The 11814-nt window shown below is 44.8% G+C and overlaps 2 protein-coding genes across 4 annotated transcripts in view; both read right to left on the reverse strand.

Annotated features, from left to right (window-relative positions):
- Positions 1-8930, reverse strand: part of MIA3 (MIA SH3 domain ER export factor 3) — a 55038-nt gene extending 46108 nt beyond the window's left edge. For 2 of the 3 annotated variants that reach the window (XM_070474479.1, XM_070474477.1), the window contains exons 1-3: positions 8768-8929; positions 5724-5857; positions 1823-1909 (exon numbers count right to left, since the gene is read on the reverse strand). In XM_070474479.1, coding sequence (XP_070330580.1) covers positions 1823-1909; positions 5724-5857; positions 8768-8900 — 354 coding nt within the window. In that variant the 5' untranslated portion in view covers positions 8901-8929. Of the gene's footprint in view, positions 1-1822; positions 1910-5723; positions 5858-8767 lie in introns of all 3 variants that reach the window. The other variant, XM_070474478.1, reaches the window with a different exon arrangement.
- On the reverse strand, positions 8908-9279 carry LOC139037353 (putative uncharacterized protein encoded by MAPKAPK5-AS1). Its single transcript, XM_070473753.1, has one exon. It carries the CDS (start codon positions 9277-9279, stop codon positions 8908-8910), a length of 372 nt encoding a protein of 123 aa, XP_070329854.1.
- Between the last annotated feature and the right edge of the window lie 2535 nt (positions 9280-11814).

An 11814-nucleotide genomic window follows, 5' to 3' on the forward strand; every position in this document is an offset into this window, starting at 1 on the left:
TTTTGATGATCCAGCGGATATTGGCAATTTGATCTCTGGTTCCTCTGCCTTTTCTAAAACCAGCTTGAACATCTGGAAGTTCACAGTTCACGTATTGCTGAAGCCTGGCTTGGAGAATTTTAAGCATTACTTTACTAGCATGTGAGATGAGTGCAATTGTGCGGTAGTTTGAGCATTCTTTAGCATTGCCTTTCTTTGGGACTGGAATGAAAACTGACCTTTTCCAGTCCTGTGGCCACTGCTGAGTTTTCCAAATTTGCTGGCATATTGAGTGCAGCACTTTCATGGCATCATCTCTCAGGATTTGAAATAGCTCAACTGTAATTCCATCACCTCCACCAGCTTTGCTCGTAGTGATGCCTCCTAAGGCCCATTTGACGTCACATTCCAGGATGTCTGGCTCTAGGTGAATGATCACACCATCATGATTATCTGGGTCATGAAGATCTTATTTGTACAGCTCTTCTGGGTATTCTTGCCACCTCTTCTTAATATCTTCTGCTTCCGTTAGGTCCCTACCATTTCTGTCCTTTATTGAGCCCATCTTTGCATGAAATGTTCCCTTGGTATCTCTCAAGAGATCTCTAGTCTTTCCATTAAACAGAGGGAAAAGTTTAAAAACCAACAATGATAATTTCCTTCTCCTAACTAAACTGTCAGAGTCCTTGGAGAGACCTGACAAGTGTGGCAGGAACGAATGATTCCTCTGCTCCCCACGTGCCTTTCTAAGCCATTTCTTCACGTTGAGGGAAGCATGGAGTGAGAGGTGCAATCAGAAGGCAGAATCCCTAACAAATGAGGTCTCTGTGACCCATGAGCTGCTGTCTAGCGTATATTTCCCTCCCAGCAGTATCCTCATTAGGAGCAAGGGCTAACAGGTAATCAGGCTGATTTCATGACCCTTGGGAAAACAAAAAGTTTCAAAAATAGCAATGGTTCTGTGACTTCATCTATTCAGCAGAGCTCGGCTGACACCTGTCCCCAGCCAGGAGCCTGCATGCTCTCGCAGCGACTCCAAAGAGTTGCTCAAAGATTTCTGTTCGAAGGTGGGTTTCAATTCTTATTAATTTTAAAACTCCAGAAAATAATCAGCTGGAGTGAGGATCCCAGAACACAAAATCCTTGTCATTACAAAGCTACTTAAGTTAGTGCACCCGGGATGAATGCTTTCCAGATTGTGCAGTCAGGACCTGCAGATTTGAGATTTCGACTGAGGCTGGATCTTGTGTGAAACATTCAGGTTCCCTTTTCCAGAATCCATCCCATAACTCTAATCCCTTAAATCATTAGAGTCCAAAAGAAAACTTTATGGCCTAATACATAATTTCGGGTTTGATTAATTTAACCTGATTTCTATATACTCGAAATGTCTAAAGGCTATTCAGTGAGTATTGAGACAACTTCTCATCTTGCTTGAAGTAAAAAAAAAAAATTACTTCAAGTAATTTGAAGTAAATAAAGTAAAAATAAAAGTATTTACTTCCTAAATTTAATAACTAAATATAAAGATACTGAATTATTTTTTTCTCATATCAAGTAGCAAATAAAAATCCTGAATAAGCATACACAGCCTTGTACAAGAACACCTGCTTCAACACAGAACTATCGGATTGTGATACAAAGTCTCCCATAAATTGTTTTCAAACTTCTCTTTTCTTTAAAGGTAGTCTGGTAAATTAAAATCTCATACATAGATGTTAACTTGTTTTCCCTTTTTTGATCAAAACACATTCAGAGACTTTCAAAATTAGTTAATTAAGTGTAATTGATGAATTTATAAGTCAATTTATAACTGAGAACAACAACAGAATCCACAACTTACATCTGTTGGAATTTGCAGCTCTTCTTGAGTATATTCATGGACCACCTGGATTAAATCCTTTGGAAAATATCCAAAAGTGCGCCCAACCTACATTAAAAAACAGCAGAAGAAATGAGCATCAATCAAAATTCTTTATGAGAAACATAAACGAGAGACTTCTAAGTAGTGAGAAGAAACATACAGATAGGTAGATATAACCACAAGAGATAGATAGTTGCTATTATGATTACAGAGATTATTATTCCAATATAAATTAAGTACAAAATGTTGTATGGACAAATTTTCTAAAACCACTGAAATTTTCTTTCAATATTCAACTTAATTCTAAACACAGGGCACATACAGTGAGATTTCTGAAATAGCTAGAAGATCTATACAAGAGAAAGTTAGTGTATATTATGCAATTAAAACTATGTAAATAAAAGTTGGGTAGAAAGAATTTCAAATACCCTCTAACAAGAATTTATCTGCACATTTCACATCATTACTCATAAACCAGGTCTTAGATGTATTAATAAGTTTTTAAAAAAACCAACCATTTCTGAAATGCATGACCAGTACAACAAAAGGCAAATATTGACTGATACCATGGGCTGCACTAGCTTTTTCCAAACTAGATTTTCAAGGTTTGTGGGAGAAAATAAAATTCATACAAATCTACACAGCAAGCTTAGTTTCATGCAAGTAAAGACAGAAGATAATCCCATTTATCTATAGCACTAACAGCTTTCCCAACAAGAATACTGGAGTGGGTTGCCACTTCCTTCTCCAAGGGATCTTCCCGATCCAGGGACTGAACCACCCAGGACTCTTGCATTGCAGGTGGTCTCTTGACTGAGCCACCAAGGAGACCTAAAAGGTATTATTTATCAATATATTGTGTGTCCTCTTGAGAAACACACACTGTCTTTTACTAACTATAGTCTGAAAGGGAGTAGCAGATCTCTTCCCAACCAATAAAGGAGGAGACTGACATGCAGATCAAATGCATAGAAAGAGAAAAAAAAAGAGGGTATCTTATCACTAACTCCTAAAATATCCGCATTATGAGAGCTTTTGTTATATCTGGCAACTCTGTGAAAGCCAGTTTTACTAGAACACTGCCTTTAAGATTAGATAAGACAGTGCAATTCTAAATTGCTACACTGGCAGTTAAAGTATAAAATTCTAAAAAACAAAAAAAACCCCAAAACACTGCAGAATGAAAACTAAGAAATAGAAGCAAGAACCATCTTGAAAGCTCAAGAGACAGAGTTTCTAATCATGAAATGAGAGGGGAGGCTGAGAGAAAATACAGTTTTTTTCTTCTCAGGAACAGTTTATTAAGAGAATCTAGAAAAGGGAAAGAAATCAGAGCTATGTGAAAAGGAAATACATTTATCTTGGTGTGATGTTTGTCAACTGAGACCACAGGTCGTAAAAAACTCCAGAAATTTTTACATCGAGTGGGTCCTGTTTCTTAGGATCTGACAAAAAGATGCAGAATCATAGGCCCTCATGACTGAAGGTAACTTTTATATCTAATCTTGCTTCCGTATCTCATCTCTGCTGATTTGATTTGGGAAAAGAATATTGTTTCAAGAGAACAAATTCTGCATAAGCTACACTTGGGACAAATGGAAACAAGTGCTGCTCCCTGAAAGGAAATATTCACAAGGAAAATGGGTAAGACAACACATGCCCCATTGTAGAGTTTCTGACTTTGCTGAAGCTAAGAGTACACATTAACTGCGATACAAGGCAGTAAAAGGAGTGCCACACGAGCGGTGCAAACAAAGCACCACCTCAACAATCGTGAGACAGCAAAGATCCCTTCTGGCTGAGAGCTGAGGGCAGGGCTTCCCTGCAAAGGCAGGGGCACGGTCAGGAACCAGAAAGACTGGCGGGCTCTCTAGAATCATTGGAAGGACTGATGCTGAAGCTGAAACTCCAATACTTTGGCCACCTCATGCGAAGAGTTGACTTATTGGAAAAGACCCTGATGCTGGGAGAGATTGGGGGCAGGAGGAGAAGGGAGCGACAGAGGATGAGATGGCTGGATGGCATCACCGACTTGATGGGCATGAGTTTGAGTAAACTCCGGGAGTTGGTGATGGACAGGGAGGCCTGGTGTGTGCTGCGATTCATGGGGTCGCAAAGAGTCGGCCACGACTGAGCGACTGAGCTAAACTGAACTGAACTAGAGGTGAAAAGTCAAGTTCACTTATCCAAATGCTCCAACTTCACCACTTTATCAAAAACGGTATGGGCGTGAAAAAAAATGTTCCAAGAGTAAAGACTATCAAGAAATCTCATGCAATAGACTTGAAAGGAACAAAACAGATTCTCTTCTGAATACGGTGATTCAACCGGTGTGTGTGTGTGTTAGTTGCTCAGTTGTGTACGACTCTCAGTTGTGTGACCCTGTGGATTGCAGCCCGCCAGGCTCCTCTGTCCACAGAATTCTCCAGGCAAGAACACCAGAGTGGGTTGCCATTTCCTTCTCCAGGGGATCTTTCCGACTCAGGGATCAAACCCAGGTCTCCTGCATTGCAGGCAGATTCTTCAGCATCTGAGCCATTCAACTGGGATTCTGCCTAAATAGAAAGATTGTATCTGACCAGTTGGTCTTACTGGACTTCTCCCTAGGAATCTGGACCACCAACAAAATAAATCTGTTTTTCCTGACAGGGGATTCTTAAGCTTTCTTTTCTGTTGTTTGATTTACAGAGAGTGAAAATGTTCACCTTTGGGACTGAGTGTTTCTGTAAGTTTGGACGATCCTTAGGGTATTCAGGACTCTTACTACTTTCAATAAATAATCAGGTAACACATCACAAAGAAAGGAAAGCTCATAAAGCCTCCCAATCAGGTCACTTCCAGTGAATCACCTCATTAAAAATATCAAGGCATGACAAAGTCATGAATCTCCATGTCTGCCATGCCCGCACCCACAGAGCTGACTGGGAAAAGACCTGCTGGGAAGAGCCTGTGGGAGCAAGTGTCCAAAGAGCAGGAAAAGGATGCCCCGGCAGTTGCAAGCAAAACAAGCAAACAGGAAAGCACACAGAAAAAAATGACATTTTGCTTTTTTAACAGGAACAGCGCACATGATTAGGTATGTTAACAGTTCAGAAAATAATTCTTTTAAAAAATCAACTCTTAACAGGAATGCCTAAAACACTACTTTGCCCATATTTTACAGGATTAAGTCTGATGCTCACGAATCCTTCCTTTTTGAAACAATGAAGTTAATAAGTTTCAAAGTGAAGTTTCAGGTTTCACTATCGGTAACTACCAGTTTGTTTTCTGCATTTGTGAGACTGCTTCTGTTTTGTTACATTCATTTGTCTTACTTTTTAGCTTCCACTTATAAGTGATAACATACAGTATTTGTCTTTGCCATATTTCACTAACACAACACCCTCCAATCCATCCATGTTGCAAATAGCAAGACTGCAGTCTTTTTATGAATGAATAATACTCTATTGCAACTCAGCGGGCACGAGTCTGAGTAAACTCTGGGAGCTGGAGATGGACAGGGAGGCCTGGCGAGCTGCAGTCCATGGGGTTGCAGAGTCGGACATGACTGATAGACTGAACTGAACTGAATCCTCTGTGTGTGTATATATATATATATATATATATACACCACGTCCTTATTTGCTACGTATGGAGCACTCGTGGCTGATAAGGTCGAGAGCTTGACTCAGGAGCAGCAGCTGGAAGCAGTTCACTTCTGCTGGAGACCGTCTTCTGCACCAGGCCTGAAGCCAGCAGGGAACACACGAGCCCCATCTCACAGTCAAGCAGAGGGGACAAGTTAACTCCATCAAAGACCCCCGGAAACTGTGGCTACTTAAATCTATAGTGCTAAACAAGTCAATAAAAAGGCAGAAAATTAGGTCAAATTTTTACTTACACTTCCAGCCCAAACTTCAGGCGATCCCCCTGCCAGTTTATAGTAGACATATACAGAGTCACCTTTTTTAAAATTCACAAAACGACAATCTGGGCCTGTAAAATCTTCTAGAGCTTCACCCCGGTACATTAACACTGTATACAAAGAGGGAGGGAAGAAAAGCGGGTATCAGGATTCAACTTTCAAATACTGATTTATCAGGAAACATAACAATCCACTGTAAATAACAATCAAGCTTCTCCAGTACTCTCTGAAACCAACCATCCTCAACTCATATGCTCAGAGCACCTGTAGGGCTGTGTCGTTATACATTAGCACATTCCCCTGCAAGTAGCCAGGAGAGAGGCAAACTTGCCCCGTTTTTCTCTATGGATAATGCAGACAAAAAGCAATGCGTCCACTGCCACACATGGCTGGTCTCGAGTGAAACTCTTGGTTCCCTCTCTAACCATCCAGTTTTCAGTCTTTGCTGTTTCATAATTATAAAAAGCTTCATTTTGCAGTTGGGTAAATTCAAGCACATGCAACTAGTGTTAAGGATGACTACATGCAGTGGTAATAAGTAACTGGGGAGAGCACCCAAGAACTCCCAGGAGGTCAATTAACTTGAACTAACCACTAAAAGGCCCTATCTTTAAGTGGCTGTAACTGCTCCTGTGCAACAGTAAACACCGTCCACTTCACTTGCAGTCAAGCTGTTCTGTGAGTATCTGGATAAATCAATGGGAAAGGATATCATACCCAATTATGGATCCAATCACATAAGATAATATTTTCTGAAAGCATATAATATTGAATATATCCAACATTAAGGAGGTTTATTTATTTCTATAAACAAAATCAGAAGTGGGCAAACAGGTTTTGTTTCTATAAGCAAAATCATACATGGCAGGGGCAAGCAAAACCATGAGAACTGTCCAGTAGTTACCTTCAGTCTTAAAATGCAGGACTTTAAACTATATTCAATCTAGAAACTGGCAGAAGTGGTATTTTTCTTTTTGTTGGCCAAATACACAGCTTCTCTGTGTGTTTGTGTATTCTCTGACAAATACACAGTTGTCAAATGAAATGGACAACAAATGCAATTATATAGCAGACAAAAGGAAGGATGAAACGGAAATAACACTTGTTCTAAGAGCCAACTGGCAATAAGCACCTTAAGATGTATCTTCACATACATATTTGAGGGACAAACACGGATTTAAAGGGGGTTATTTGGATTTTGAAGCTGATTACTTTAATACACGTCAGCATCCTAATTCAGATATAACTAAGTGAGAGGCAAAGTTGAAGGTGATGGACAATTCTTGAATTGATAGGCTGAGGATCCTATCAGAATCGGAAATAGGAAGATCACTGCAGAGGGATAACAATAAATCAGATGAGGACACAATGCACACTGCGGGGCAGCTGTCTGAAAAGCACACAGGACAGCTAACATGGACACACCTTACGAAACAAACACTTTATGCAACACAACAGGGGACCAGACCCTGCTCTAGCTGCTGGCTATTGCCTTTGGCTACATTTGTTTGGACACACGCCATTTTTACAGCTATGTGACACCCAAGGGCCCTTCTAACACCATGTCTCCATACTGAGCAAGTATCAGGGATGTTATAATTTTCCAGCTGACTCGTTTTGAGGTACCCGGGCAGGATAGTGTTTGAAAGCAAAGCATAGCCAACACTGGCCATATCCAACACTGCTTGCTAATAACCTGGACTTACTCTGAGAAAACTGCAGGAGAAATTCATGGAAGTTGCTCCAGTTTTGTAGCGTTTATTTACATCAGTCTTAGGGTTACCTCTAGGAATGGCTTAAACAGATCCATGACAGCCTCCTTTCTTTCCCCTAATGATGTGGCAGTGCTACGGTTCTTCCGATTGTGAAATCTGTTTTTTAATAACACTGATTTCAATCTAAATAGCTAAACTGTAGGCTTTGGCTTCAGAAGGAACGCTTTTCTATATACACTGATTACAACACAAGAACAACCTTGTGTGAAATGGTTGTAAGTTACAAGGTTATTTGAGACCACAACGACGATAGGGGCCAAGGCAAACACACAGGAAGAGAGCCCAACAATGAAACTGACAATGCAACTGACATCCAGCTCAAGCTGGCTGGATTTATAAAACCTCTGGAGTATTTATTATTTTCACTTTAACAATCTTCTTCATCTGAGTCTGGGGATCTCTGCCCTTCTCACTACCCCCAGCCCTCCCCGAATTCGCGGTGAGGGAACAATTCCGCTTCCTGCGCACTGTAGACAACTGTTACCAGGTGGCCGATGCAGAGTCTCGGCCTCTTTCGAGAGACACATTTTGGCCTTCCCGGTGCCCTCCCTGCCGGGCTATTTGCGGGAGCCTTCCAAGCACAGAAATGACAGGACTGAGGCAGAGCCGGGGAGGAGACCTTGGAACACACCGCATGCCTGGACTCCGGGCTCGTCCCAAACCTCGACTCCAATCCCTGTAGAAAAGGCGGTCCGAGCCCCGAATCTAACTGAAGCAGAGGGGCGAAGGGGGCTGCGCCAGGGAGGCTTTTCCGAGCCCTAGCATCCTGCGGCAGGGAAGACGCCCACCGAGTCCCTGGCGCATCCGCCCCCGGACTGCACCCAGCGTGGACCCGGCGACGGGGGCAGGAAAGCGCTCGCAGGCAGCGTGCGGAGCCCGGGGCGCGCGACGCGCAACCCCATCTCCCTTCGGAGCCGGGGCGGGCCGGGGGAGGGGACGTTGTGAGCGGCCCCCGGGGAAACCGGGGGGCCACCTCCGAACACCCCACCCCATCCCCCGCCTCCGTCCGCGAAGGAAAAATGAAAAGCTGGCAACAAGTGGGAGGCAGAGACCCCATCACCGAGGCCGCCTGGCCCCGACGCCCGGAGAGCCGGAGGGGACAGACGCCGGAACCCGGAGGTCGCCCTCCCCCCGACCCGGCGCTCCGCCCTCCCGGCCTGCGCCCCCCGGGTCGGCTAGCGGGGCGGCCGAGCTCCCGCCCCCGCGATGCCCCGGCGCCGGCGCCGCCGCCCTCCCGGCACTTACTGCTGCATTCTTCGTCCGCGCAGAGTTTGAGCTGAGAGAAGCGCCGGCCGGGGTCCTGCTCCGGCTGGCCGGGCACCCGCCAGGGCGGCCCGAGCAGGAGCAGCCAGAAGAGCAGCCCCGGCGCCGCAGCCATGTTGTGGTCACCTCGCGGAGCCGGTGACGCGGAGGACGCGGCCGGGGCGGGCGCCGGCGGGCGGGGCGCGGGGCGGGGCGCGGGGCGGGGGCCCGCGGCGGCGGGAGGGGCGGCGCCCGCCGGCCTGTGAGTCCGCGGCGGACACGTCAGCGCGGCCTCGGGCAGGGGACCACGGGGGTCGCGGAGGAGGAGGAGGACGCGCGCTCCCACCTCCTTGCCGAGGCCTCCTTGTCGGGTGGCTGCCTTGGCAACCGGGACTCTCTCTTCCTCCTCGTCCAATCGCGTGCCTTTGCCTCGGTCCCTGCGTCGTCGACCCTCCGCGAGACTCCGTTCCTCGCTCACTTTGCTCTTCCACCTTGCATCCCCCATCCCGCGCCATCCCAACAGCAGGTCTTCTTTGACCCCTTTCTTGCAGCTTCCGATATCTGGTCCTTCCCAAACTGGCTCATCCTCACCTCCCCTTCTTGGTTTGGTACTTCCTTTTCCTAACTACCAAATCCCACCCACGATTTTCCACTGCTGGTCTCCAGTTCGAGATTCCCTCTTGACTCCCAGGAGTTTTGGGGGGCATCCCCATCCCGTGATTTCCTTATAGGAAAAGGAGAGGTCAGCAGAATGATGGGTCAGTGGTGTACATTAGAGCCGGTGTTCTGCTTGGCCTTTTTCTGCACCCCTCGTCCCCTAGCCCTGGGGGGTGGAGGTGGTCAATGGGTCCCCATGCTGAGATCTTCAGCTTCTGGGGGTTTTATCCATAAGAAACTGAAAGTGTTAGTTGCTCAGTCGTGTCCGACTCTCTTTGACCCCATAGAATGTAGCCCGCCGGCGTCCTCTGTCCAAAAAGGATACTGTCAAGAGAAGAATGCTGGAATAGGTAGCCATCCCCTTCTCCAGGGTATCTTCCCCGCTGAGGGATCGAGCCAGGGTCTTCTACATTGCAGGCAGATTCTTTACCGTCTGAGCCAGCTGAGCAGCTCTTGTCCATAAGGGGAGAATAATTTAATTCAATGCCAATATGTTGAAATTCCATTTTATGCTACCATTTTAGGCCAGACACTGGACAAAACACTAGGGTGGTGAAGGCAAACATGTAGATCAACAGACAAGATATCAGGCCTTTGTCTAAAGAAGCCCACAATTTAGGGGAAACTAACATCAAAATGACAATGAGCAAAAGTTGTTAGGAAGGAAAAGCTAGTTAATAGCGGCTTACATTTATTGAGTGTTTTCTTTATGTCCAGGTGGTATTCTAAAGTCCTCATATGTATCAATTTGTTTAATCTTCACAACAGTAGTAGGTCTTGTTACTATCTTCATTTTCAAGATGAAGACATTGCATTTGTCTGTGACTAGGGGCTTCTCTCTATAGTCTCTGCCAAGGCCAAATGCCTTGCCAATCAAACCCTTTAATTAGTTTCCCAAACTGATTGGATTCCTTAAAAGCAAGAGGAAAGAATGTCATCCATCTATGCAAACCATAATGTTGAATAAGGAAAAAGACGAGAAAGAGTTCACAGTTATCTACAGGGACCATGAGATGTCCCACTGGTCCAGTGTCGTTCCCATGCTGTCGGGAGAGAATATACAACAGATTAGGTGACTGTGGAAATAGTATTGCCATGAGGAGTTCTTCATTTCTTTTCTATCATGTGTTTCTTTGCTTTAGAATCTTAGTTTTGTCTATTAGGCATCCCCAACTTAATATGTTGAAAACCAAACTTCTTATTTTCTCTCTCAAGCCATGCTCCTTTCAATATTCCCTATCTCAACAACTGGTCATTTAATTCTATTTTCCAGATGTTCAAGTCAAAAACTTACAAACTATTCTGACTCCTCTTTGTCTCATACCCCAAGTCCAATCCATCAGATAATCCTGGGCACCCTTTATTTAAATTACTTTATTGAGGTATAGGCAGATAGGCAGAGATTTACTCAGTTGTGTCCAACTCTTTGCAACCCCACAGACTGTAACCTGCCAGGCTCCCCTGTCCATGGAATTCTGTAGGCAAGAATACTGGACTGGGTTGCCATTCCCTTCTCCAGAAGATCTTCCTGACCCACCAATAGAACCTCAGTCTCCTGCATTGCAGGCAGATTCTTTGCCATCTGAGCCACCAGGGAAATCTGTTTGAGATATAATTGACATACAGTAAATTGCACATATGTAAAGTGTACAATTGGGGCTTGCCATGTAGCACTAGTGGTAAAGAACCTGCCTGCCAATGCAAGAGGCTTAAGAGACTCTGGTTCAATCCCTGGGTCAGGAAGAATCCCTGGAGGAGGGCATGGCAACCCACTCCAGTATTATTGCCTGGAGAATCCCATGGACAGAGGAGCCTGGTGAGCTATAGTCCATGGAGTTGCAAAGAGTTCGACGTGATTGAAGCAACTTAGCATGCACATGCATACAAACTCTACAACTGGGTAAGTTTTGACATGTATACACTCATGAGACTACCACGGCAATCAAGGCAATGAACATATCCATCCCCCTGAAGAGTCCTCATGCTCCTTTGCCATCCCTCCCTCCCCTCTCTTGCCTGTCTCCAAAAAACCCTGTATTACTCTGTCAGGAAATGTTTAACAGTAGGATTCCTGTGTGCTGTTTCCTATCTCTCTTGAGCCCTCTGCCTTATCAGTCCGCTCCCAGGACTGAAATCCTAGAGATGGGATGCTTGCATAGGATTTCCTTCATTAGCTTTTCCACTTGGTGAAAAGGATTATTTATGACCCTCTTTTGATATGGATTGCCTTTTGGCCTTATGGCCTCTATTGCTCCTTGTTTCCTTGGTAACTTGTAAAGTCAGGTCTTTTGATCTTTATTTGCAGAAGCTACCTTGTAATACGGTATGTATACTCTTACAGAATTCAATAAAGCACCCTTGCTCCACCGGAGACTTGGGTCCTCGTGTCTTTC

Source organism: Odocoileus virginianus, chromosome 11, assembly GCF_023699985.2.
Source record: "Odocoileus virginianus isolate 20LAN1187 ecotype Illinois chromosome 11, Ovbor_1.2, whole genome shotgun sequence".
Classification (NCBI taxonomy): Eukaryota; Metazoa; Chordata; class Mammalia; order Artiodactyla; family Cervidae; genus Odocoileus; species Odocoileus virginianus.

What these genes read in the sequence shown, in the direction of transcription:
- LOC139037353 (XM_070473753.1), bottom strand. Translation starts at nt 9,279, where the DNA reads ATGGCGCGGGATGGGGGATGCAAGGTGGAAGAGCAAAGTGAGCGAGGA.